The 26,603-nt window shown below is 37.6% G+C and overlaps 2 protein-coding genes across 5 annotated transcripts in view; one reads left to right on the top strand and one right to left on the bottom strand.

Annotated features, from left to right (window-relative positions):
* CCDC146 (coiled-coil domain containing 146) overlaps nt 1–25,113 on the top strand; it is a 65,642-nt gene extending 40,529 nt beyond the window's left edge. The window contains exons 5-19 of one of the 2 annotated variants that reach the window (XM_071423979.1): nt 1,430–1,487; nt 2,007–2,180; nt 2,767–2,840; nt 3,911–4,138; nt 5,030–5,216; nt 8,553–8,648; nt 9,657–9,827; nt 10,494–10,582; nt 10,699–10,863; nt 13,247–13,465; nt 14,075–14,303; nt 19,604–19,732; nt 21,754–21,891; nt 23,265–23,510; nt 24,411–25,113. In XM_071423979.1, the coding sequence (XP_071280080.1) occupies nt 1,430–1,487; nt 2,007–2,180; nt 2,767–2,840; nt 3,911–4,138; nt 5,030–5,216; nt 8,553–8,648; nt 9,657–9,827; nt 10,494–10,582; nt 10,699–10,863; nt 13,247–13,465; nt 14,075–14,303; nt 19,604–19,732; nt 21,754–21,891; nt 23,265–23,510; nt 24,411–24,533 (2,326 nt within the window). In that variant the 3' untranslated portion in view covers nt 24,534–25,113. The remainder of the gene's footprint in view (nt 1–1,429; nt 1,488–2,006; nt 2,181–2,766; nt 2,841–3,910; nt 4,139–5,029; nt 5,217–8,552; nt 8,649–9,656; nt 9,828–10,493; nt 10,583–10,698; nt 10,864–13,246; nt 13,466–14,074; nt 14,304–19,603; nt 19,733–21,753; nt 21,892–23,264; nt 23,511–24,410) is intronic. The other variant, XM_071423980.1, reaches the window with a different exon arrangement.
* Nucleotides 24,810–26,603, bottom strand: part of GSAP (gamma-secretase activating protein) — a 45,482-nt gene continuing 43,688 nt past the window's right edge. For all 3 annotated transcript variants that reach the window (XM_071423984.1, XM_071423982.1, XM_071423981.1), the window contains one exon: nt 24,810–26,298. In XM_071423984.1, coding sequence (XP_071280085.1) covers nt 26,198–26,298 — 101 coding nt within the window. In that variant the 3' untranslated portion in view covers nt 24,810–26,197. The remainder of the gene's footprint in view (nt 26,299–26,603) is intronic.

The raw sequence follows: 26,603 nt of genomic DNA on the forward strand, positions 1-26,603 counted from the left end.
GCCCTGCTGAAGGGTTGGGCATAAGGTCCTAGGGATGATGCTCCATGAGGTTGGCTGCTGGGAGACTGATCTCTGTTCCCATGCCCACACACTTTCTAAAACCTGAACCACCACCACCATGCAAAGTCTTGCACTGCTGCTGGAAGGTTTCAGAAGAAAAAAAAAAAGAAATAGCAATCAGCTGCCTCTTTTCTGTATCAGCCACATTATGAGGTAACTGTAACAGCTGCTTTGGGTGGGTGGGGATGCCCAGGAGTCCCTTGCCATTGTTGTAGCTCCAAGTGACACAACTGTTTTATGTTGTGTCCTCTTAATTCTTCCCTAATTTAAAGAGTTATTTATTTTACCAGACTGCCATGAGTCTCAACAAACATTGACCAGCACATGCTCCTACTGGAGTTATAAATTTAAGCACTGAAGTTGATCCTTTGCTATACCTGGGACAGAGGACTCAGTGAAGTTGTCTGGCTGTGATGGCATACAGACTGCTGTAGCCCATTTACCTACACAGGAGCACAACTGTTCTGTGCATGCCCTGGGGATGCACCTTCAGAAGGAATCATTTTTTGTACTTGGCAGTATTTACCACCTGCTACCAAGAAGCTCCCTATTGTAAATCCAATAAGCTTGTTGGCTGAGCTCCCTTTTTATAATCATTCCTTCACCTTTCTCAGGGCAGTGTTACTAAACACCCACAAGATCTAAGAGCTTTCCTGTTTTTTCCTTTCTTCCTTCTTCACTTAGCACCTGTCCCGATTGTTGCCTGAAATTAAATTGCAATTTTGGATATAGGTTAAGATCACTGTGACTATTCAATTTACTTTTCTACCATACTCCTTTGGCTTAGCCTATAACCCCTGCCACTTTTCAGGACTTTTTTTTCACAGGATCCAGTCCAGATTTGAGGAGCTTCAGTTACACTTGTCTCAAGAGTAAATGTGTATGTGAAAACATTCATAGGAAGAAGATTTCTCACTAGCAGCTGTACTTTCTTTGATACTTGATGTCTTTGTGGCTATTTATTACCCATCTCCTCTTTCCTTTTGCCACATTTCTGTGTTAACATTTTGTTTTCTGAGGTTGAGAGGAACTGTGGGTGTAGGGTGCCACTGGTAAAAGGCAAGGGTGAGTGAGGCATGAATGCACCCCTGCAGGAGGCAGTCAGTCTAAGAAAAATCAGGTTCAAATTTTTAGATGTGTGCACTGTAGAAAAAGATTTGTGCACCTCCATATAGATATACCCAGTCCTTCAGGAACCCCAGTCACTAGTCAGCAAACTTGCTTTGAATCTGAGCACCTTTCATGCTAATTCACTGTGTGTTTTAGTCTAACACAGAATAGGCTTTCATACTTTTTTACTATTTACTGTATTACAGTAATGATTATTCTATTACTAATATATTTAGTTCTGCTTTGATTTTTACTGTAGTTTGAGAGAAGAAAAAAAGCTTCTGGAAGATGAATATGAAAGAATGTCAAAAGAAAAGGTAAGTATGAAACATGAGAAAAGCAGTGTTTTATGTTCTGACAATTAACATATAAAAAAATCACAGAAAATGTTTTCTCAGTGTGCATTTCTAGAGTTTATTTTACATAGAATATATAGAAAATATATTTTAAAAGAAATAGATTCTATAGGCTATATTAGATCATTCATTTTTGATAACTAGTAAATAACTGATTCAGAAAAGATCTGGAATTTTGTTTACCCAAGGAAATGTTTACTATATTCAGCAAATAGGTACTGCATGTAAAGGTAGCTGCAGGTTTTTGGTTCTAGGATGTGAACATGAAAAATGCATTTGTAGTCATAAGTCCTGAGGAATATATGTGGCTTTGTTGGAAATAAATTCTGTTAGTATTGAGAGAAGAAACACTCATCTGGTAAAAAAAATACATTTCATATCTTGTCAATAAAAATGTTATCATCATTCAATGTTAGTGAGTCTGTGTTATCAAAAACCTGTAAAATATAATTAATCTGGTCTTTTACTTCATTTTTAAAGAGAAATGATAAAGTTCAACAGTTGAAAGAAAGTTGTGATGAGCTCAGCAAAGAAGTAATCCAGAGGAAAGCAGAAATTGAGTCAATAAAAGAAGCTGTTTCATCCAAAGAAAAGATGATATTAACAGATGAGGAAGAAATGAAAAAGCTTCAGGAGATGCATACTTATTTAAAAGTAACACAGAACTAATTGTGCCCATGTATCTGTGAGTGTGTGTGCATGTGTGTGTATGGGTCCGTGCTTTGCCCAGAGGAGCAGTGAATCTTCTGGGTGTTGTCATTCCAAATTCACTGTGCCATTATATTAAATATTAGACCATTTCCCAATAGGCATGAAACATGCTGCTGTGCCATATCCTTACTGCTCCTGTAGGAAATACTGAGTCATGATTTTGATTCAAAAGTGGTTTCTATAAAGACATCTTAGTTATGTTGTGTTGTTTTAGGTTGCTCAGATTACAGTTAATACAGATTTACACTGAGAGTTAAAAACATATCTGGGTCTACTTCCTTCCATGGTATAAATAGCATAATAAGATGTATTCATTATATTCAAGCATAATTTTTACCTTGAAGATACACTTAAATTGTAAACATCAATATTTAGTTTTAAAAGTAGGAGCTACAAATCTCTGGGAAAAACTCAAACAGTTAAAAAATGTTTCCTACTGATTTTCACAGCAGTTCTAAATTCATATTACTACTATGAAAACTCATTAGCTTTTGAAGCTATTAATCAAACCTTTCTGTTTTGTTACTAGGCTGAGCTAGTTAGGATCCTTGGTGTTCCAAAGCAACTTGCAAAAGAAACTGAGAAGTTGAAACAGAAAAAAATGTATGTTTTTAATAAATAATTCTATATACATGAATATATATATATATATATATGTATGACTTCTTCTCATCCCTTGGTTATAGAAATGATTGAGGATGGTTGTTGATTAAAATTAGGATCAGCATTTAAACTAACAATTCCACAGCTGGCAGTGTGGCCTGAGCTGCAAACCCATTCTCCCTCAGTCCTTCTGTGCCAGCTGTGGAGTCACAGCTGCTTTGCTGTAAGGTCCTGACATGAGCTGCAGTCTCTAATGCTTCATCAGGGGAAATGCAAGCCAGCAGCCAGCCTTTTCTTCCTCTCTCTCATGAAGTTGGGGTTCTTCTCCTCTGAAGCATGGCATGTGCTGTTTCTCTAAGTGTAAAATCAAATTAGCACTGTGCAGTTTCAGCCAGGTCACCCACAGATCCCAGCAGTCCCATTGCCATCCAGATGAATGAGGGTTTTGTATCCTGTTTATGCACAGGGTTACACTGAAGTTTGTCTCCTGCTTCCAGTCCCTGTCTGTAATAACACATCAACTGTCTGACTGTTAAATTTCTCAGGTTTAAAACTTGTATGATGGTTTTCTTCTACATTTTCCTCACTACTCTGCTTAATGCAACTCTGCCATCATAAATCTAAGAAGTTTGCCCTATAGTGTTAGAGCAATTCTAAAGCAATTCCTAAAACCTACATTGTGCAGGTTGCTATTAATGAATTTTTTAAATGAGTCTTTATATTTGTGTCACATCAGAGAATAAACTAACCAGAGTTCCCAGTTCTTGGGAAGAATGTTTAGAAATGTCACACCCATGTATGTAGCAATGTTGGCAGAGATCAATTTCCTTGAACTCTTTTAATACTGTCATGGTGCTAAGCTGTCCCATAACCCCATGGGGTTATATCTGCAGTTTTATTGTTGGACTATATTGGAATTTGAAGGTTCTCACTGTCTGATTTAAAACATTTGATATATATTATTGTGAAACTATTTTGTATGTCCACAAAAACTGGCAACTGACATTTTGTCTTTTAAATATGCATGTGGAAAATTTAACCCTTACTGCTTTGTTAAAATATATCCACAGTGATGCAGAGAAGCAGAATGAAGCCCTTAATGACCAAATAGAAGAATTGAATAGCACCCTGAAAGCCACTGAAAAAAGGACTGAAGAGATTTTGCAAGAAAAAAAAGATGTCATGAAGGAAATGGATGAGAGACAATCTTTGATACAAAAGAATGAACGGCAATGCAATAATTTGACAAAATTACTAGAAATTAACGCAGAGAAGGAATTTGCCATCCTGTCAGACAGGTTAGAGTTACAGGCATGAGCCATATGGAAAGACTGAATGATTCTCTATTCTCAAAAGTTTGTCTTTTTTTCTGTTGTTGCTTCTATTTTCAAGTTTTATGCTACAATCTGTGCAAATTATAAATGTTTAGGCTTGGTTTTCACTTCCGAAATATTTATATAAAAATTTGGAATATGGAATTTAGGATCTGACTTGAAGAAGACCATCAAAAAGCATAAGCATTTGATAAAATCCTATGAGATTTTGTTCTTAAAAGTGAAATATTTTAGAGAGATTCTTTCTTTAGTGCACGCATTTTCTTTCCTGTGTAACCCACTGAAAGTAATTTGAAGAAGAATGAAGTATTTCAGTATTTTCATTTTCAAATGAGGCTCATAGATGTCTTCGCTCATGTAGTCCTAAATTTCAGTGGGGATTGGTCAATCGTCTTCCCTTCAGTTACAATTTTATATTTACTTGGTAAAGTAGATAAACTGTTAGGTTGAAGGCAAGCTTCCAATGATTCCTCCTTTGCAGAGGGAGATGTATAGTTGTAATTCTGGCCATGTGCTCAGCAACAATGCTTTTGCTTTTCAAGCTTTGTATTGAAGGCCCATGGCATCTTATTTTGAAATGTTCACTTAAACAAAAAAAAGTTTTCTTCTTCCTACATGTGTTAGATTCACTGATATTTTTAGCATATTTAGAACAGACTGTGGGACCTCACTGACATAATTGATTATAGTTATAAAAATGCTACCTTTTTAGGTAATTTTTGTACGTAGTTTTACAAGTTTGTCTTGCTGAGCCATAGTAATGAGGTACTCAAAACCATTAAAATAGTTGTGCCTGTTTACACACATGTCTTGATTAAGTTACCTGTTTCTAAAATTCTGTGTCTATCTGTATAGACAAATTCTGGAAAATAATTTAGATAAATGTGTCTCAGAGAACAAAAATCAACAAGATATTCTCAGTCACCATCAAACAAAGAAAGATAAAGAACTGAAAAGTTTAAAAAAGCTAGAGTTACAACTGAAAAGCATTTGGGATTCCTTGGAAGCAGATAAGGCAACACATAAAAGACTCAAATCAGAGGTTTGTATGAATGTATTTATCATAATGATTGTAAATTTTCTTGTAAGAAATATTTCTATGAAATCTCTTGACAGTCCTACAAGAGAAAGGGGGGAAGACCATTATTTCATCTTCCTCATTTCCTCCTTGCTTTAGTATTTCACCCATTCCTCTTTCAATAATGCATTACTCTTTTCTGTTTAACTCAGTCTTTTGACAATGATAAAGGGAAGTGCTATTCTGCTTGTGTATTCAAAGCATTTTCTTTCTTTTCCGCTTCCAATTATTTCTTAAAAATTCACTTTTTTGATATTTTCTTTCTCTTATCACTGGTTCTTCCATTCTCTCTCTCCTATATATATTTTCTCCTATACTTGCTCCTTGCTCAGTCTAAATTCTGAGTCATAAAAAATTAATCTTGTTTAGTCAGGTGAATGTTTTTTCACAGCATTGATGTTTCCTACCTTGACACTGTCCTTCAAATTTTTCTTGGTCCTTCTAAGCAATTCAGGGCAGAAAAGAGTCTTACATAACTGTAAAGTTTTTAAAAATAGCTATACATATCAAATCTCATATATACTTAGCTTTGCTATTTAAGCAACTCCAACTATTACTTGATAATATTTAATATTGTTGAACAATATTTTTTTGTCTCCCTTGAAATTCCTCCTGAATTTACTTGTGTATTACCTTGTAATATAAGCTCACCTGGGAGAAGGGAGGAAAGCTCTGGAGCTACACAAGTTTTGCATTGAATTTCCTTGAATAATGATTAAAGGGCTGACTCATATTCCAGACTTTGATCTTAATGCTTAAAGAGTTTCTGTTCAGTATCAGCAAAGAGAATCTGGGAGTTGGTATTTTTGCATGTGTTCCCATTGAGGAACTGTTCCTGGATGGAACATTTGTTTGAACAATTGTTTAAAAACATGTAATGCCAAAATCAAGTGCCATAACTCATCAGCAGCTGTGGTTAGAGTTCACAGTCTGGGGTGAGATCCAAACCCATCCTAGCCCAGTTCCTTTAACCTGTGGAAGGGCAAGACCTTGTATGTGTGTTACAAAAAGCATCATCATGAGGAGTAAAGGAAAAGGAATGCCATGAGAGACAGAAATGGAATTCTGATCAGTATTTTACACCAGCAGCTGCAGGACACTACTCTAATGCAAATAGCCACAGCAACAGAGTTGTTTTAGCCCATCCTCCCATGCTCCATATTTTCTTTGATTCCTTTTGATTGCTCTGTTAGAAGAGCAAATTTGAAATCACTGCTTCTCTGCATTGAAATACAGTACTGCAGGAAGGAAGAGTTAAGTGGCCAACTTGATTCTGCTTGCCTTTTGCTATATTGGGACAATTTTAATTTGTAAGACTTGGGAGCACACCAAGCAAAAATTAAAAAACAGCATTTTAAGTAGTAAAATTTCTTTAACTACTTAAATCCCCAGATTTACATTTATTCATTGTTATTCAATGAAAAAAAAAATCACAAGGATGAATTGTTTGTATAAATATGTGATTGCAGAAGCAACAGTACATCAGTGTGGTTCCCCAAATTTCTTCTTTTGAATCATATGCTAAGTGCAGAATGACTGGTTTGTAGAATAAGGAAATTACAGGAACACTTCCTTCAAATGTGTTTTTCTCGTTAGTACGTTGTGAAAGGTCAGCTATTGCTAAACACCAGAATTGTGTGTGAAAGAGAACTGCTGGTCCTGCTGCCTCCAGCCCGGGGCAGAGCTGCTGCTCCTCTCCATCTGGGCCTTCTCTTTGCTCAGGCCAGCACAGACACAGCCTAAAGTGCCTAAGTTTAGCCCTGTCCTATGTGAACCTTAACAGATTAAAGATGTTTATATGAGCTTTTTATTTTTACACAGCAGAAGTGGTAATTAATATATGCTTCACAGGAAAGTTATTTTTGATCCCTACACAAGACCAAAAGTCACTTTCTTAGGACAGGCTTTACTAACATTTTAGTAAATCTAAGTCAAATCAAATCTCAGAGCTGAAACTAAAGTAACTCCTCACTTTGACCTGTACTGTGTCTCTTGTTTCCCTTTGCCATAATGGAAATGAACAGAATTTAATTTTACAGTACTATCACAGAAGTGAAAATAACAAGTGCAAAACATCTACCTATCAGTATTGATTTATAGTGAACTCTAACATCTGCTTGAGATCTGACCAAGATATCACAGGGTTATGAGTATTATCTTTGAATATCTTCCAGGTGTGTTGTTCAATGTAATTTTTTCCCATCCATATGAATTACAGATTTGAAATTAAAATCATTTGGGTTGGAATGGATCTTTAAAGGTTATTTGGTCCAAACCCCTGCAGTAGGCAGAGACACCTTCATCTAGATCAGATTAGTCAGACCTCAGTCCAGCCTGGCGTTGAATGTTTCCAGAGATAGGGCATCAAGCACCTCTCTGGGAAACCTGGGCCAGTGTTCCACCACCCTTGTTGAACAAAATTCATCCTTATATCTAATAATCTCTCTTTTATTTAAAAATTAATATCCCTTTTCCTATGTGAGCAGTTCCTGCTAAATTGTTTGTCCCCATCAATTACACAGAGGCAATATATTCCATCATAGTTAGACTGATGCATTTTTTTCTTGCTTTCTTATAACCATAAAGAATTTTTAAGTGAAGCTAATTACAGTGAGGCTAGTACAGCTTTTTGTCTTGAAAGTTATTCATGTAAGTAGTTGTAGTGAGATTGATCAGATATATTTTAATCAGAGGTAGTGTTTTTAATGTATTCCTTCCCATACTTAGTGTTAAAATCTGATTGAATGGATTAGAAGAGAATAGAATTCTGTTAGAATAGTGTTAAAAACTGACTGAATAGATTAGAATAGAATTTTACCATAACATACATAAAAAAATAATACATCAATGTTTGTGTTATTAGATTTGACTTTCTAGGGTCTAATGAAAATCCTAATGTAGTGATAAAAAGAAAAAATGTGATATCCATTTTATGTAGATGTGAACTCTTTATTCCCTTTAGTAAGCTCAGAATTTCACTCTGAAAATCCTCTGTTAACTTAGGTTATATTTTTATAGTTGTCTCTGTGTTTATTTTTTTAATGACAATTTAGTTGCTGAAAAACATAAACCTTCTAAATATACATGAAGTTTAGTGTTCATAGTTCTTGAATGAAAAATTTGAGAAACTTCAGTAAGTTGCTGAGGAACTCTACTCAATTAAGTATTCTTGTACTAGCAATTATAAGAAGGGATAAATTTAATTTCTTAATTTGTGTCGCTACTTCTAACACAGTATCAGCAGTTTAAATTTTCATCATTTTTTGTTTGCATCATAATGTGCTTGGTTTATTTTTGTAGGCAGAAATCAACTCAAAGAACAATGCAGCATTATTAGAAAGACGACAAGAACTGCAGGACGAGATTGAAACGATCAAGAGAGATTTAGCTGAACAGGTGCTGAATTCTACTTTCTCATATTTTTTCATTTTGACAGTTGGTTTTCTATCATGAGAATAAAGGGACTGTTTGAAGAAAAAATAATGGAGTTTCTATCTGTAGCTTTCTGGTGAGAAAATGCAATGGTATTTCTTCAGTTTTAAAGACCATTTGTCTTTCATTTTTAAAAACATTTTTTGTGTTACTGGCCATTTAATAGAAGGCAGAAAGCAAATCTTCTTTCTAAATGTTGTTGATGACACTGCAGTTAGAAATATATTGTTACACATTTCCTTTGGATATGAAACCGTGTCTTGTTGCAACAATAAAAATTCAGCATTTGTACATTAAGATTTTTCATCTTCACAGTTCTGTCATTTGTAGATGTCTGTCTGTATGCAGCACAGCCATACAGAGTGTGGCAATGCAGATACCTGGGTTACAAGAGCATCAGTACTTGCCACTACATAAATGACCTTATAAGAAGCCATCTATTTCAGACATACCTCCTTGGTACCTCCAAGGTCAAACCTCCTGTCTTCTTACCCTTACATCCATTTTCTTTATGTGTTTGGTTTGAATTATTAACATTATCAAATGGGGATCTGCTTTTATTTGGATACATGTGCCTTCCAGTACTTACCTGACGTTCTCTGGGATATGTACCTTGTGTGCCACAGGCAGGCATGCAGTCAGGGGAGCCTGGGGAGCTTCCATCACCTCCTCCTGAGCCCATGGCACTGAACTTACTTACAGATTATACAGCTGTAAATATCCATTCTGTCCAATGGACAATAGCTCAGAGATGTCAGACTGAGGAACAGAAATGCTCCTAGGTGATAATATATTCTGAAATGTTATTATAGGGATTGTGGATGGTGCTTTAAAGCAATAATTATTATAGGTTTTAAATCTATGGAGTCTGTATATTTGTTTACATTGCAGAGAAACCCAAAGTATTTCCAGCTTTGGGTTTGCCAACACTGATACATTGTTGCATTGGGATTTAAATTTAATCTTCTCTAGGAAATGATATCAGAAATAGATGCCCGCGTGTTAGAAGAATGCATTGCTGCAGAACACTTGCTTTTCAAAGAGCAGGAAAAATGCAGGAATGAGTTATCCACACTTACACATCTGACTTTGCTCAGAGCTGATGAGAAGCAACTGAAATGCAGGGATGTTCAGAAAGCCAAGGTAAAAAATTATATATTTGGAAGATTGTTCAAAATACCAGCTGGTATAGGGAGAAATTAAATTACTAGTGAGGGGAGTTCCACCAGAACACTGGAAACTCTCAATACTCTCAATACAAAACTCTCAAAAAAACCCTCTCAATACCAGTGGGAGGGGAGAAAAGGCCTCTCAATTTAAGATTGATGGTCCAGGCTATTGAGGACTGAACACAGCTGGAATCAAAAGATCCAGAAACTTAACAGAATGCAATTCTGCTCAAACATCAATGACTGCTTAAAAGTCAGAATTGAGTAAGAAAGAAATTTTATTTGTAAAGATACAATTTCAATGTTTCATATGCTATATAATTATATAATGATGGACTTGACAGGCTGATCAGTAGAAAGAGTGGAACTCCAGATAGAGTGAATCAAGCATTTAAGATGCAGCATCAAATTATGCAATAATAATTACAATTACAAATAGTAATTGTAAGCTTAATATAAATGGAAAAACTGTGCTTTTTTATGTTGCTGTAATAAAAATGTTCCATTATAATAAGAAAAAGTTCTTATAATAATGTCCTCTCACTGTCTTTTTCTCATCTAAGAGTTGTTCTGCGTAATTTCACTGAAGACATTTCTTTAGTATATCTAAAGTGCTTACTAAATTTTATTTGAATTTCAGATTCAACTCCAAAATCTTGTTAAAGAACTAAAAAGAATGGATAGTGAACTAATCATCTGCAAAAAGATGAAAAAAGAAAATGAAAAAGAGTAAGAAAATAATAACAATACATTATTTCAAAAAAGTCTTCTAAAGCAAATTTTATCCAAGTAATGCAGGCATAAAATGCTAATAATTATTTCTTTCACATATCTCATTTCTTCAGACTCCAAGGATTTACTAAGATGTGTGATCTTATGCAAATTGAAAAGGACAAATCTATAGATTTGATGCGTATTGCTCAGTGGAAAGCAAAAGAAGGTGAACACCGGGTAAAATTGCTAGAAAACAATATAGAAAATTTAAGACATGCTGTTATGACCAGAGAAAGGTGAGTTTAAAGTATGCTGTAGTTCACAATTATAGAAATTTAAGACTGGAAAAAATCTTAGGAGGGAATCTATTCCATCTTCAATTGTGCCCATATCATCCTTGATAGTTATTATCCTGACTTTTTAAATCTGATTAAAACAAAGGCATTTAGAAACACCCCTCCGTAATCTGTTCCAATTTCTTATCCCACTAACACTCTGCAACTAGCTTGGGCATCAGTGCTTGTCAGAAAGTAGTTTGGAAGTTTGTCTGGCTACTCTCTCATTTCTCATCCTTTATATCAGAGTGTTTGGATCTCAGGTTTTGCATTATCATGCTGTTTTGTTCAATGCAAGCATCACCCTTGCACTCATATCTGCTGTCCTTAGAGAAAAGGAGGTCTGACACAGATGATTCCCTGATGAAGGGGTGCATGGGACTATTAAATGAGTCACTAGCTAGGAATATGGCTGTCTAATTATGAAATCAGATCAAATTGGGGATTTTGGTTCAAACTCACACTGAAGTTTATTACATAACATTTATTTCAGATAAAGTGTGGTTTCAATTTCCAAACAAACTTAGACAAAATGAAAGGTTACATTCACAGCAAAGATAATGAGGCAGAACAGCTGATACTTGTGACTCTCTTTTTTCCTAGACCATTATTTAGTGAGGATATCTTTTTGCCATATTTTTGTCATCCTAGTGATGAAATTCTGCAATATAGACAGAATTACAATGTCTTGGAATTCTGTCCTTGGGCAAGTAGGGAGACAGTGAATAGCCAACTTGGTAAGCAAAACAGGAAAACCAAATCTGAGTTACAAATAACATAATTTTCAGTTAAAAATAACATAATTTTCCAAAAACTTCATTATTTGGTGCCAAGAAATTGTTAAATCAGAAAAACAACACACTAGATATTTTTGTGAATCTCCTAGTAGTTTGGTTTCAAAGTCATGCTAGAGATAGCTTAAAAAGAGGTAGAACTTCAGTTATTGAAGCAATTTTGTCAAGATGTACAAGCTGACATTTTGTTGTAAAAATTTCGAGGCCTTCTCAGTTGATGAAAGAAGGTGGGGAAAAGGCTAATAAGACAAAAATTTTGTATAGATATCAGAAGTATATAAATATTATAATTGATGTCCCTACTCGGTACAGATCCAACAGATATTTTGGGCTCTGCAAAACTAGATTTAAAACTAGTCAGAGGTATTGAATTTTCAGTAACTCTCTTGCCTATGAAAAATATTTTAAATCCCAGTAATAGACTTTAGTATCAGTACCACTGACTTCACTGCAACCTATGCTATTTGTAGGACAAAGGATCAGTCCAAGTAAGGGAAGAAATTTTCAGAAAATATTTAAAACACATTGCATTTCTGCAATTCTGTTATACTTTCAGTCTGAAACTTGACTTACAGATGTTTAATTAAATTCAGTAATACCCTGTGGTACTCAAAGTGTTATACATGTGGGGGAAATGAAAGAAAGCAGCTCCCTGCCCTGTATAGAGAAAATCAGCAATTTAATGCTGGAGCCCATGAGGGAAGGATATTTCATCTGCAGGTCTGTACTTTAACAGGAGACTTTGCTTCTCCTTTCACTACCTCTTTTGCATGTTGACATGAATATCTATCACCTTGGTGTAGATAAATTTGTGTCTTGATCCAGAAGTGATACCACAGATCAAATGCAATAACTCTAAATAGTGCTGTGAGATAGTAAATACTCCATTTGGTAACAAGAATCTGTTTTTTAAATGAGGGGCCATCATCCAGTGATCAAAAAGGATGCTGGAAATAATATCTGTTCTTTATTTTTATGTGATCTGGTCACTAACCTCCCACTATGTTTTAGTTTCTTTTTTCATCTGTCAAATGGGCAGATGAAATAATAATGGGCAATCTAATATTTTTTTTTCTTGTGTTAATATTGTGACACACTGTTTTATAAACAATAGCTTTGAAGAACTTTGAGTTGCAACCACAAAATAATTTAAATATTGTTTTTTAAATAGAATGGCAGGATTTTGACACATTAAGACTTTTCATTACAGTTTTTGTATATGCTCTTAAACTTTATTATTTATGGCTACTTGGGCTACCTAGTAGAGAATAAAAAAGCTGTAAGTGCAAATGTAAAAGCATTCCTAAGTGCAATGCTCCCTGCATAGCATTTTTCTTGTGCCAGAATCCAGTTCTTTTCAAACTGGAAAGAGCTTGCAAAAAAACCTGCTCTCAGAATGTCTTTCTTCTTCTCATAAAGCTTCTGTGAAGCAGAGACATAGAGGAGCCCTTGTGGGCTTGAGAAATACATTTAAGCTCTGCTTTTAATTGCTGAAATTGGTTTCAAATTGAAAGAACTAAAAATATTCCCACATTTCTGTTACATTAAAGAAAATTGCAGGAGAACTATTTGAAGATTAAAAAGAATGAGAGAATGAAAGAGTTCATCAAAAATGATTATGTGAAAGTTGAACAAGAGATGCTAGAGAATAAAGAAAAGGAAAAGTATTTGCATGTTGACAGACTTAGTGCTGCAGCCACACACATGGAAAAGGAAATTTCACAGCTACGCAGAAATTATGAAAGGGTTATTGAGCAACGAGATGAGAGGTACGGTTGTAAATTTGATCTAAGATTAATTTTGACATTCATGAAGCAACAACACTTTTTAGCTTATGAGCACTCCTCATTAGGATTGCTAAAGGTCTGTGGCACTGCAGTGTTGTGCTGAGCAGTCCCCCTCACTGCACTGCTAGTGCTGCTGTGCGTTATGTAGATTTTTCTCCAGTGGTGATCATGGCCATGCTTCAGAACTTATATTCAAAAAATGCCTTGGCTACTGAATGCCTTGAGAACTTGTAGCCACCTGCTCAGTTTGTGCATTGTGCACAGTTATGGCGTCTGCAAAAATGCAGATTATCTAGATCTCTGTGATCTTAATCCAGTTTTAAATGCTGTGAAAGGCCAGAAGACCTTAAAAATTATGTGAGAGACAAGAGTCACCTTTCCAAGTGTTTGTTTTCTGATTTTCACATTGCAATTATTTTGTTACTTATTTAAAATGCTGTCATTAGATTAAAATGATAATTGAGAAAGCTTCATACATTGTCACAGATTATTACTATCCTTTAAGATAACTTTTTAATGTTCTTGAATGGAATATACTGAATATGACTAATTTTTCTAAAAAATTATCTTTAAATTTTGGCTCTATTTCAGTGGTCTTTTGCTCAGAGAACGAGAAGAAGAACTGGGCATTTTGTATGAAAAAATAAACAGGCAAGAGGTGTTGCGTAGGAATGGAGAAACTAAAATGCAAGTTATGGATGAAAAGATCAGTTTTCTGAAGCTGAAGTTAGTTGAGAAAAAAAGAGAGGTTAAATTGTGTTTTAAAGAGCTCTCAGTGAAGAATGCCCTGGATGCACAACTGGTGAAACTTCGGATACAGGTTGGTGTTAAAGGAAACCTTTTTGACTATTGCTCTGTATTTTAAAATTTAAGGTGATTTCATAGAAAAAAAATATCTGGATGTACAAGGTTAATTAAAACAGCAAGTTTAGTAATACACCTGTCTAGCAAAGCACTGGTGTTTTGACATGTTTTAGATGTTTTTAACTTCACATATGTGAGTTTTTATGCTCATGTGTAACAGGCTCATGGTCTTTGTTTCACACATGCCAAATGTTTCCTGGGTATGGAATTCCAGCTAACCCACCCCACAGCCTGAAATGTCAGTATGACTAAGCTGGAGAATAGGAGTCATGGGGGAAAAATGAGACTGTAGATAAAATTTGTTAAAACTGTATTGATGGAGTAGGTGGAGGGGTGGGAGATACACTTAGACCATCAAATTCTAAAATAATAACTCAATTCACACTTGACCCTGAGCCTACTCTGGAAACTCTGCTGCCTACAATGATATAATCCACATATATTTTCTTTTGCACAAAAACAGTGTAAGTTTTAGTCCTAGTTACAAAATAGCATTAAGCAGCTAACAAACTGCAGTGCTTGGGACATTCTTTCCTGGCTTTCTGAAATGGCTCATTTACTTTTGACCTTATCTCCAGATGGTAATTTTTCCCATACATACTCTGTTAATGCCTGCACAAAATCATAAATTGGCTGTTCCATTGCCTTTCAAACTTGCATCAGTGGGAGCTGTGGCTCACTGTTTAATGGTGCTTGCACTATTCTCTTACTTCTGGCCTTTTGAAGAAATTGTATGCTCTGCTACAAGAACAAAACATAGTACATGTTTTAATACCTCATGCAAATCATACCCCAAAGACCTTTGCAGGGCCATCACAGATTTAAATGATGAATCGAGGCAGTATTAAAAAAAAAAAAAAGAAGAAGGCGGCAAAATGAAAAAATCTAGAAAGACTCCAAAGTTTTCAGGTAAGATTTAAAATGAGACTGAGAGTCACTGAGTCAAATACAGTAGTAGCAAAATGCCAATGATTTTTGTGAACTGACAGAATCAATCATGAAACTTTGCCTTTTCTGTTCTGCATTCCTGCAATTTTCTTCTTTATGATGATAGTTCATGTGAACCTAAAATCACTGTTAAAGGGAGGCTATTGTTGGAGCTGTTTTAAAATGTCAGCATTTTTGCAATGTTGACATAAAATCAAAAAGTAGGAAAATACAGAGTGTTGTGATATTATGCATGCAGTAGTCTTAATAAATGTTCCCAAGTGAGGAGTTTTCCAGTGAAGAATGGCAAATAATCAGTTATCAACCTTTAAAATTTAACTAGATACTGTAATTACTGAATATTACATGGCTCAAACTGGCTGTTAACTCGTTCATCTCCTTATGCTCCACCATTCAGCATTAATGCTCTTACTCACACTGCCAATAGCAATTAAGTCCAATGAGAAGCAGTTTCAAATTGTTTGGCTTTATCTGCATGATGTAAACAAAATCCGTGAGCCCAAATCTGAATTTTGGTGTTGATTGCCAAATTCACACTGCTGGTTCTTGCACTGATTACAGATTTGACCCCATGTTGAAATCTGACTCAGCTGCTGTTCAGTTACCATGGTCACAGACTGTCTGGGTTGGGCAGGCTGAATCCTGTACCTGTGCCTCTTCTCCCCTTTTCCTACCTTCCTGCCTCCTCCTGTCTTCAGCAATACCAGACCTCTTTGGAGCAAGTGCTAGTAACATGGACTAGGTATTTTCATTATTATCTATGAAAAAAATTAAATCAAAAATACTTACAGACTGCGAAAACTGACCCATAATCTCAGCAGCTGTAGTGCCCATTGGGAAGGGGAAAAGCCCAGATCAGGGCTGTGTGCCAGTTCAGCAAGAACAAACACTTTACCTGGGTCTCCTACATTCCACATGAGCTGCTTAATCATCAAATTGATGCATGTTCCACTTGCATGCTTTTCATCAGAAGCTTCCTATTTCCACAAAACATTGGTGAATAGTTAAGCTAAAAAAATACCATCATCTGAAGCAAGACCTCTTCTAAGCAAGTGCAAGTAACATGGACTAGGTAGGCTTGTTAACATCAAGGTAAAGATTTAAAAACAGAAATATTTACAGGCACTTCTTTATACAAAAAGTACCTGGTGAGACTGTAAGGTGGTTTTCTCTGGGCATAAAACTATGTAGCTTTTAATTGGGACTGCACATCAAGGGACTGCTCCTGCTGACTGAAGTGACCCATAAAAACTAATCTACCTTCATGCATCAATGAGAAATACTTAGCATTAATCATTAACTAGTCCAACATGCAGACCTGCTGAGCTGTCATGGTGCTGTAGATGGGACTTTCATGCCTTGGAGCTCGGGCAATATACAAGGATTGTCAGTTTATTTGAGGCATTTGGCAACAACATTTCTCCAGGTTTTAATACATGAAAATCTTCAGACCATATCAGCACATCATAGAATAATGGGACTAGTTGAGAGATAAAGAATTTATCTAAGCAATCTGCTCCCACAGCAGCATTGGATTGCCTGAGAGGGCTAAGCTGTGGTTTCAAGCCACCACTGAGAAACAAGTTCTCCCAAGCAAGCTATCCCTGTCTTTCCTTAACAGTGGAAAAATTTTCTTGAGCTTTAGCCTGGATCTTTCTTGCTGTGGTGTAAGAATATTGGTTTGTATTCTGTCCTCCAGGGACATTACAAATGAACCATTCTTTTCCTTTCTGTAACATTTCATGTTACTGGAAGGATGTTAATCATGTTCCTCTCCCATCCTTTTGCTAGGCTACACAACCTTGTTTCTTTCAATCAGCTCTAAGAGGTTTTTCTTAGATCATTCTTCTTCTTCTATTTTTGGCAATACAGTCTTTATTTTTCTTGAGGGGCAGTGCCTGGTACCTCTGGTTGATAGTGAGAGGATTCATTCAGGCATCTTGCAGGTTACCTTCCTGCTTATGCATCCAGCTATGGTGGCACCTTTCTTGGCACATGGCATGGTGATTCATCTTCATGTTCATGTGTGTAACAACCAGACCATTTTTAAAGAAAGGGCATCCAACCAGTTGATTTGATTCTGTGCTTGTACAGGCAATTTTTCCTGCCTACATGTAACTACTTACATTTTTTTTATTTACTGTCACCTTTTTGGTTCAGACCTTTTTATCAGAGAAAGGTAATTTTGCATTTTAATCTGTTCCAAAATATACTTGCAGTCTCTCTGAGCTTAACCTCATTCTACTCATGGGGTATTTACTGTATATTTTAATCAAGAACCCATTTATGTTGCTTGTTTATGAGAATATCATATGAAATGTTGAAGCTATATAAAGATCAAAATGTTTTACACCTACTATTTGTCATCCATAGACCTGTGGAATTATCATAGTAGACATTGATCTGGAATGACTCAACACATCTGTGGTGGCTGTTATCCCTGTCATTTTTATCTTCTTGATGCCTACAAAGAAAACTTAATTATGTGTTCCAGATTTATTCTTCAGAAAGAGAAGTTATCATGGTTCCAAAGCTCCATCTGCACGCCCTTCATTTTTTAAAGTAGGTCTTGTATTTGCCCTTTTTTAGTGCTGTACATACCTCACCTACCTTCTCTGAGATTTCAAAAAAAGAAGCTGATGTCCACTTTTTCAGACCAGTTGCTTTATCTAGATGTGTTCCCTCCTTCAACAGTTCCTCCTAACTGATTACAGTTCAACGTAGAAAAGCCTTTCTTGTACAGTTTTTTCCTGTCCCCTGTATCAAACCCACTCTAAGAAAGGGAAAAAGGATTTTTTAAAATTTTAAGACTTATAATATCTTATGACTCAAATGGTCTTTTCCAAGGAAAACACTACAAATTAGTAAAAAAATAAAGATGCCTGTAGTCATGTTACTTAAGCAGACACAGAATAGCAAGGTTATCTCTAAATGCACTTTGAGGCTTTTGGATTGGCTTGCATCTGATCACTTCCAATTCATATTGCATTTAAAAGTGAGGCTAGTGTTTACATTTAACATGAAACTTCTTAATGGCTTTTGGACTGTGGTTTTGCTGCAATAGTCCTTCTCTAAATTAACTATTCAGTCCTGCAAAATTTTCTTTGGTGAGCTGCCCCTAATCTCATTAAGATACCACTGCCTCCAACAAGGCATTTTCCCCTGAGTTAGTGTTGAGAAATTTGGCCCCAGATAGAAAAGATCACTGGAAGCATAGCTGCATCCTGCTGTTTGTGCTGGCCCTGCTTTTACATTCTTCCATTCTGTATATTTTTGGGCTTGAGTTTTAGCTATTTGCTAGCAAAATGTAACTTTCAGTACCTAGCTATGTTCAGAATCATGGTTTGCTGAGGAAATTGTTCATTACACTCATCTAAGGTTTTTACTTTAGCTGCTTTTAGATAAAGTGTACAGGAGTGAGTTGTGTGGTGCTTTTTTTACTAGGAAAAGAAGTATATAAGTGTTCTGGTAATGTTCCACTGCCACCTGAGAATATCTGTCTCTTTTCTCTTTCCTAGTTAAATATGACTTGTTAACTTCCAGTGAAAAACCTCATCCTGGCAACATCTAAACATTTACTCTATATTTTGGTGACTGTTCATAACTTTGAGAGCCTGGGACCACTTATTTCCTTAATCACTCATCACCTGCAGTGGATGGTTAACATTTGCACTTGGGTAGCTGTGTCAGTGCCAACAGCTCACTGACAGCCAGCCAGGTGCACATCAGAGCACACAGCCCCACCACTGTCAGTTTTGCAAGTCCAAACATGAAAAAACAGCCCCCTTCACTCGTTCAGTGAGTATTCAGGCTGAGCCTGGAGGAACCTGTAGCATATTCTGGGAAGCATTATTCCATGGGAAGGTCTCTCATGGGAAAGGTCAGGGAACACCTGCCTCTGTGAGTCACAAGAGTACCTCATTGCTCAGTGTCACCACTGAGTCACTTCAGGACACATGCCTGGGAATGTTAGTGTACAAAACATGGATGTCTGTAGGGATGAGACCCTCAGTACTGACCAGCAGGGATGCAGGGCTTTCTATTGTATTCCTGAGGATAAAAACCAAAAAGTAGCCTGAGCACCAAGAAACAGGTAGAACTCAATTTCTGTCAAACAGGAGGGTTTCCTCTGTCCTGCAACTCACACTGTAGTCCTCTTCTAAAAGAAAATTTTTAAATGGCTCATAATTTTATGTTACCCGCCCTTCGTCCCAGTAAAAGGAATCCTTCTCTTTTGAAGTCTCCAGACCAAGGGCTGGGGATGAGTTTGGTGGGAATAAACAACTGTTGAGGCTCTTTGTTTGCTAGTATTCCCAGTGCAGGGACAAGATTAAAAAGCTGGAGGAAAACTACGGTGATGCCACAAACGAGAGTAGAAAACAAGAAATGGGAGGGAAGGACCCATCTCCACCTGAGCTGCTAAAAAGGATTGACAAGGTAATGTCACTTCTCATATCATAAGCTATCCTGCTGTGCTTGACCTCTTTTAGAAATTGCAAATAGTGTCTTTTATTTTTAAAATGAACCTTCTGTAAGAGGAATCAAAATAATTATGATTGGCCATTGTGAACTCCAGCCTAGCATCTGCTTTCCAGGTCAACTGAACATGGGACATTTGACTTCTTCCAGGACATGTGATGGTGTTCACAGGGGTCTTAGGATGAGGGAAGAGACAAGAATGTTGACTCCATGTTTCAGAAGGCTTGATTTATTATTTTATTATATATATTATATTAAAACTATACTAAAAGAATAGAAGAAAGGATTTCATCAGAAGGCCAGCTAAGAATAGAAAAGGAAAGAATGATAACAAAAGCTTCTGTCTTGGACAGAGAGTCCAAGCCAGCTGACTGTGATTGGCCATTAATTAGAAACAACCACATGAGACCAATCACAGATCCACCTGTTGCATTCCACAGCAGCAGATAACCATTGTTTACATTTTGTTCCTGAGGCCTCTCAGCTTCTCAGGAGAAAAAATCCTAAGGAAAGGATTTTTCATAAAATGTGTCTGTGACAAGGACAGGCTGGGGAGGGGGAGCTCTGTGAGGTACCCCTGGCTCTGCAGCATCCTCTGCTCACTCCCTTCCCATCATTGGCACTTCATTGCAGGCCCACCTCACTAGGGGAAGGCACAGAAAAGGCAGCAGAGGGAGCGAAATGCAGAATAATAAACTGCTAACAAATAGGATTGTCAGTCTTTGCTAACTGGCCAGGAGCTGTTCACCACTATCCACGGGCTGTGAGCAGGAGGCAGACCTGCCAGCCTTGTCACAAAGCCTGCATGTGTGACACAGAAGCAAACACTGCCCCTTGGCAGGGCTGGGCCCTACTGCTTTCCTTCCCTGATGAAAAAGGAGCCACCAAAGAGAGCTTGGTGGAAGCAGCAGCCAGCCCAGCCCAGCAGCTACACCTGACTGCAGCACAGCTGGTGACTGCCCCAAGGGACTCCAGGGGGAAGAATTAGGTCCAATGGAAAGCCACTTTCAGAGCCCTCTGGCTGGGGGAGGAAGGTAAAAGAACAGCATTTTCTTATACAGTTTTGTCTGTCCCATTTATAGAAGCAGAAAACTCTTCCCACAGTGTTCAGTATTTGGAGGGGATTTGCAAAGGTCTCTGAAGGTGTGAGGGCAGTAGCAGCAAGCTCTGAGCACACCCCACAGTCCTTCTTTTGAAATCCAGTTTGTAAAGACAGACCCTGAACACAGCTGCTTGAATTACCTGAGCTGTTTGTTTTACTGTCCCATATTCCTTGACAGGAGGAAGTTCTGCATAGCTGAGCAGGCCACAACAGAGCCTGCTACCACCAGCCTACACATTAAGAAGAAGGTTTTCTTGGAGCTGTGATAAGTTTAAATGCCTACTTCAGTCTCCATGGGATTTAAAGTCATTGTAGTTATAATTTGTTTATGGAACCCATACTTTTTTTAGCATGGTAGCCTGCTACCACCAGCCTACACATTAAGAAGAAGGTTTTCTTGGAGTTGTGATAAATTTAAATGTCTCCTTCAATCTCCATGGGATTTAAAGTCATTGTAGTTATAATTTGTTTATGCAGCCCATACTTTTTTTAGCATGAAGAGGGGAAAAGTATTTAAAGCAAGAGCTGAAAGCTTCCATTGTGGTGTGACTCAAGGAACTGGAAGATTAAAAAAAAATTATTACTAGAAAAAAGCCCCATTGCTTTCAAGAAAAGCACAGCAAGGCAGTAACAGTGGTGTAACCCCTGCCCCCAAAAGGGCCTGGCCTGATATGGAAGAATTGTACAACTGACAGCAACCAACTGAAGCAATTTGGGCCTGGCAGAGAAGGTGTAAGTTTTGAGAAATCTGACAGTGAAGGTATTTGTTTATGACTGTTCACAGGTATTATTTCAGCAGCTCGAGGCATTCACAGAACACTTTGTGCTGCACCTTCCCCTGTCCTTTCCTTACACTGTGTTCTCCTCCTTGCTGCAGATAGAGGCAGAGCTGGTGCAGAAGGAGCAGAGGCTGCTGAAGATGGATTTTCTCTGTGAGAACATTTCTGATCTGACGGACAGAATGCGCACCGTGGTGGAGAGCGGCAAGCAGGACATGCTGCTGTTCGCCAGGAGGGTAAGAAAGGCTCTGCCCGCTCTGCCTGCCAGCCTGCACAAAATGAAACACTATCTGGGCAAGAGGTGATTCACTTGCAAATTACAAAAGTGGCTGGAAATGTTGAGAGGCAAGTCAGAAGTCAGTCTTCAGAAATTACAGACAGGAATAGCAACAGTAATACAGATAAACCAAAAACTATAAGGCGAATGTCCTCTCTTTTAAAAACAAAGTTGCACCATAAATGGTACCTTCCACTAAAATACAGAATTCGTTCTTTCTGAAGTAGATGCTTAGAAACTTTGTAGGATCCTCCTTTTGCAATATACTTGACAGCCTTTCCACAAAAAACAGGTCAAAGGCTAAAAAGAAATTGGGGGAAAAAAGAAATAAAGGAAGGCCACGCAAATTCTATTCCAACATACAAAAAGGTGAACTTGGTATCTGGCTCAAAGTTCTTTTATTGTTTAGGTAGGGAGAATCACACAGGAAACATTTTTTCCAATACAGTTTTTAAAATATAATTATAGCAATTTGCTTTTAACTGCAAGTAATATTGTTTGGGAAAGACCAAAAATGCTCCTAGCCCCCATATTCCTAATGAAAAAGCTGCAAATTGAGCAGAGCTGAGGGAAAGACAGGAAAAAAAAAGCTAAATAATTAATGTAAAATAAGGCCAGGGTAGAAATTTGTCTTAGATGTTAGGTTTGGCACACATGATGGCTTAAGACAGTTTCTTGTAATTTATTTTAAACACATACAGAAATATCATAGTTGTTAACTGTGTTTGTGAAATGATGGCCGTGGGCTAATAAACTACTGTAAAAATGGCAGTGTGCCAAAAGTTGCATTTGCAAGTGCTCTGGCTGTCCCAGTTCCAATTAGTCACTTAAAGAGTATTAAAGCTTTTTGGTTTTTTTTAATTCATCTGCAGTGAGACTCAGGGATTTCTGTCACATTCCTTTTCTGTTCATCCCCCTTCCAAGGATAATGTCACAACCCACAGCCCCTGAATCAGCATTGTCACTCAATTATCTCATAGGAATTGGGCTTATTCCAGCTTTATTATGAAGCTAATTGTGTATAAACTCAAAAAGAATTGGGATCCCAGGCCTTTGAGGGCTGGGGGAGTTTTGTTGTCCAGCTGAAAAGGTCAAGAAGCAAAGACAAATGTGCTTTTCTTTTCTTGTACTGGAGTAAATGTGACTCCTTGAGCAGCCTTTTGGGGTTTTTTTAAGTGTTCACAAAAATTAAGTAATTTTCAAGAATTGAACTACTATTTAAAACCTTCTCAAGGGGGATTTATTTTCGGTGCCTAATGCTTACCCAACTGTCATGCCCAGTGAGTGCCTAAGGGGAAGCCCTAACTACAATGCAGCTGTTTTGCATTCCAGAGCAACGAACTGCAGAGGGAGATAAATCGCAAAACCCAGGAGATAAGGGCTCTTTTTGCAGAGTTATCCATGAAGCAAGCACTTGCCCTTAAACTCCAGCAGGAAATCAGAGACAAAGAACAATCTGTGATGACTGCTTCACTGATGATAAATCAAGACCTTTCCCCTCCCAAAGCAGAAAAGGACGGGTGGAAGATCCTAGACAGTGAGAAGATACAAAAAGCAGCAGCTGAAGCCAGAGCTGAAGTAAGTTTTTGTCATACATTGCAAGAGCTCCAGGAGCCAGTGCAGATGATGGTACAGAAAAAGACAACTGACAACCCACTACAGTGGGTTTGTGGAGTTTTAACTCGAGTTTGGCACCACCACTTGGAGCTGGTCATTGAATCTTAAGTAGATCATATACTAAAAACCTCACCTTTGGTTATTAAAGTAGTTTGTGTGACCATGCTGTGGCTGAGGGGCAGGACAGCCATCAGTGGAATACTGCTTTTCACTGAATTTCAAGGTAAAGCTGCAAAAGGTGGAGTGTGGGGTTCAGGAGAAGTAAGTTTAATGCCTCCTGCATACAAGATCCAATGAGCATCAGATCAGAAGCAGCAAGAAATCAGATTGCTGAGCAAGATACTGAGGGTAGGCAGGGCAGCATGGCAAGCAGCACTTGAAACTTTACCCTGCTGGACACTGCCTCTGTCCTTGAGGTGGTCAGTGATCCCAGAGCAGAAAGCTCCTACATAATAATAGTTTAGAATAAGAAACTTCTGTCATGAAACTTCTCCTCATGCTGTGACTCAAGTTTCCTTTCAGTGCTGGGGCTAAAGGCCCACTCTAGTAACTCTTCAGGAACAGAATTATTGCACAGATGTTCGGTGCATAATTACTACATCTTTTAAAAGTTCATCTTATCTGTTTTCTTGACAAATAACAAAAGCATGGCAGGATCAAATTGTCTACTATAAAAGGACAAACTCATATCTACATGGTGAAACCTCATGCTTTCCTTTCAATAGCCCTTCAGCTTTGCTGGCTTGCCAGGGATTAGGCAAGGGTGTTACCTTTGTCACGGGTTCTGTGCACTGGCTCGGGGCAGCACTGGAGTTTTAGAGCACACGAGCCCTGTGTGACCAAGCTGTGTTTCTCTGACAGGAGCCTGCAGAGGAGACAGAAGGTGCACTGCCCAGCCACCACCCCACTACCCCCGAGGAGGAGGAGGAGGAGGAGGAAGAGGGACTCCCTTCAGATCCAGTGAGCCCTGGCCAAGACATTTAAAAAAGCCTCCTGCTGAGCCATCTGAAATCTGAACAGACAGCACCTGAAGCAGGAGAGACCATTACCAGCTGCTGGATCACAAGAGTCAGCTGCATTTACACTGCACTGAATAAAGATCTGTTGGTGTTCAGCCAAATTCCGTGCTGAAAATGAAGTATTTGTTCATGCCAAAAGCACAGCTTACTGGTCAGTGATCCAGAATCCTTTCTCCTGGTACCCCAAATGCAATGCAGTATTTCCAAGTGTCAAGAAAAGTGAATGATCCTCATGCTATACTTACTTTTTTTCCAGGTGAAGTTTTATTCCAGCAGAAGGTATGTTAAAATACATTCATTAAAAAGAAAAGGCTAGGAAATCTTCTCCTGTTACTAATATAATACAAAGAGGCCATCACTTATAGCCATACACCAACATGGCTTTCTGCAGTCTGGGACTGGAGTTTACACTTGCCAGAGAAATTCTAATTATATTTAGAAAAATATTCCTTCTCACTATGCAGTCACTAAGAAAGCTAAAGCTTCACTGGTGGCAATGACAAGGCAGTGACAATGAACTTGCCAAGTCACTCCCAGGAACTGGATCTTTTTATCTCACTGGTAAGGAACAGGGAGCATCAATGGAGACCTCCCAGAGAGAATATCAGAGGTTGTTTTGAAAACCTCCCAAATATATAAAATATTTATGAGTTTCTCTAGTTTACTAGTCTGGAATTTTGTAGAGGTTTTTTAAAATCCAATAAAGGCTGCAGAAATCCTGCATGGCACAACTTGGCAATTTTCTCTGTGTAACACATTGCTATTCCTATTTGAAATTAATGTCACAGTTCAGAACTTAAAAGAGCAAACAATATTGGCTCAGTTACATACAAACAGAAGTTGAAAACAAAGGAAAAACAGCCTGCCTAATGTCTTTCTGAAGCTGAAGTTTGAACTGTAACACTAACAGTTGTAAGAAAAGATTATGTAAAACTCTGTCCAAGCCACTGTTAAGATCAATTTCTAAAGCTTTTTTCTTATCCTGTTTACTTACAATATATTATACATATCTTTAAAAAACAACAAAAAACCTCTCAAATAAACAAACAAACCCTCAACAAAATCTGTCACGTGCACTTTAAGGAGATTATATTTTGTGCTAATTACAAAACTGAAAATACTAGAATGCAGCTCCAGAAGCAGAAGTACCATAAGATAATTGATACCACCACAAGGAATGACTATCTCTTCACTCATGCCTGACATAAAAAGTCACCTGTCATTCTTACCTGCTTTACACAATCACACCAAGAAATCCTTTTATTAATCCAAGTAAACAGTTACTAGTTCTTGTAACCCTGCTACTGGACTGCCTTTTCCAGCATTGTCTTGTTAAAAGAAGTGCAACTTATACCAATTTTCACAGCATGCTTTGACACTGTTGTTCTACTTCAAAATGAACCCACAGATATATTTCAAACCTAGGGTTATGTCAAAAGCATTTCTCTAGGATTATCTAGAAGTCAGTAATTTCAACCTCAGTTTGTTGGACCAAACACTGTTTTAGTAGCTCATGTCAGTACTGGTGACTACCCAAAATGCAGGTTATTTGGGAAACAACATTGCATTTAAATAAATACTTTTACAGAGGCACCACAGTTTGACAGCCTTCTTCAACAGCATGTTATTTCAGGAGTATTTGAGGCCCAGAAGTGTCATAGTGTGCTTGAGTGCTGTTTCCTCTACAAATCTTGCATTTACATGGTCTTGTTTTTCATATGGATGCACACCTAGAAAAACATGGTGAGGAAGTATTTACAAAATTGTACATGCTCCTGTACACTTCTAGTCCTGCTGTCTATTAAACACCTTCATCACCAATACCAAAAGATAAGGGGTAATAGAAATGTGTTTTCATGCACCCAAAATACTTACAGATTTCAGTAGTGCCCTTTGGATGCTCATCCATGGCAAAAACTATCCTATTAGTTATAACCCACACAGAGGGAAGCCTCTCTGGAGGCTGGACTTCCAAACTGGAGGTCCAAACCCAGCTTGAAGCAGAGTGGCTGTGTTGGTGCTAGCCCATGAACTG

This window comes from Agelaius tricolor, unplaced genomic scaffold (assembly GCF_023055355.1).
Source record: "Agelaius tricolor isolate 1412-34295 unplaced genomic scaffold, bAgeTri1.0.p SCAF_3, whole genome shotgun sequence".
Lineage (NCBI taxonomy): Eukaryota > Metazoa > Chordata > Aves > Passeriformes > Icteridae > Agelaius > Agelaius tricolor.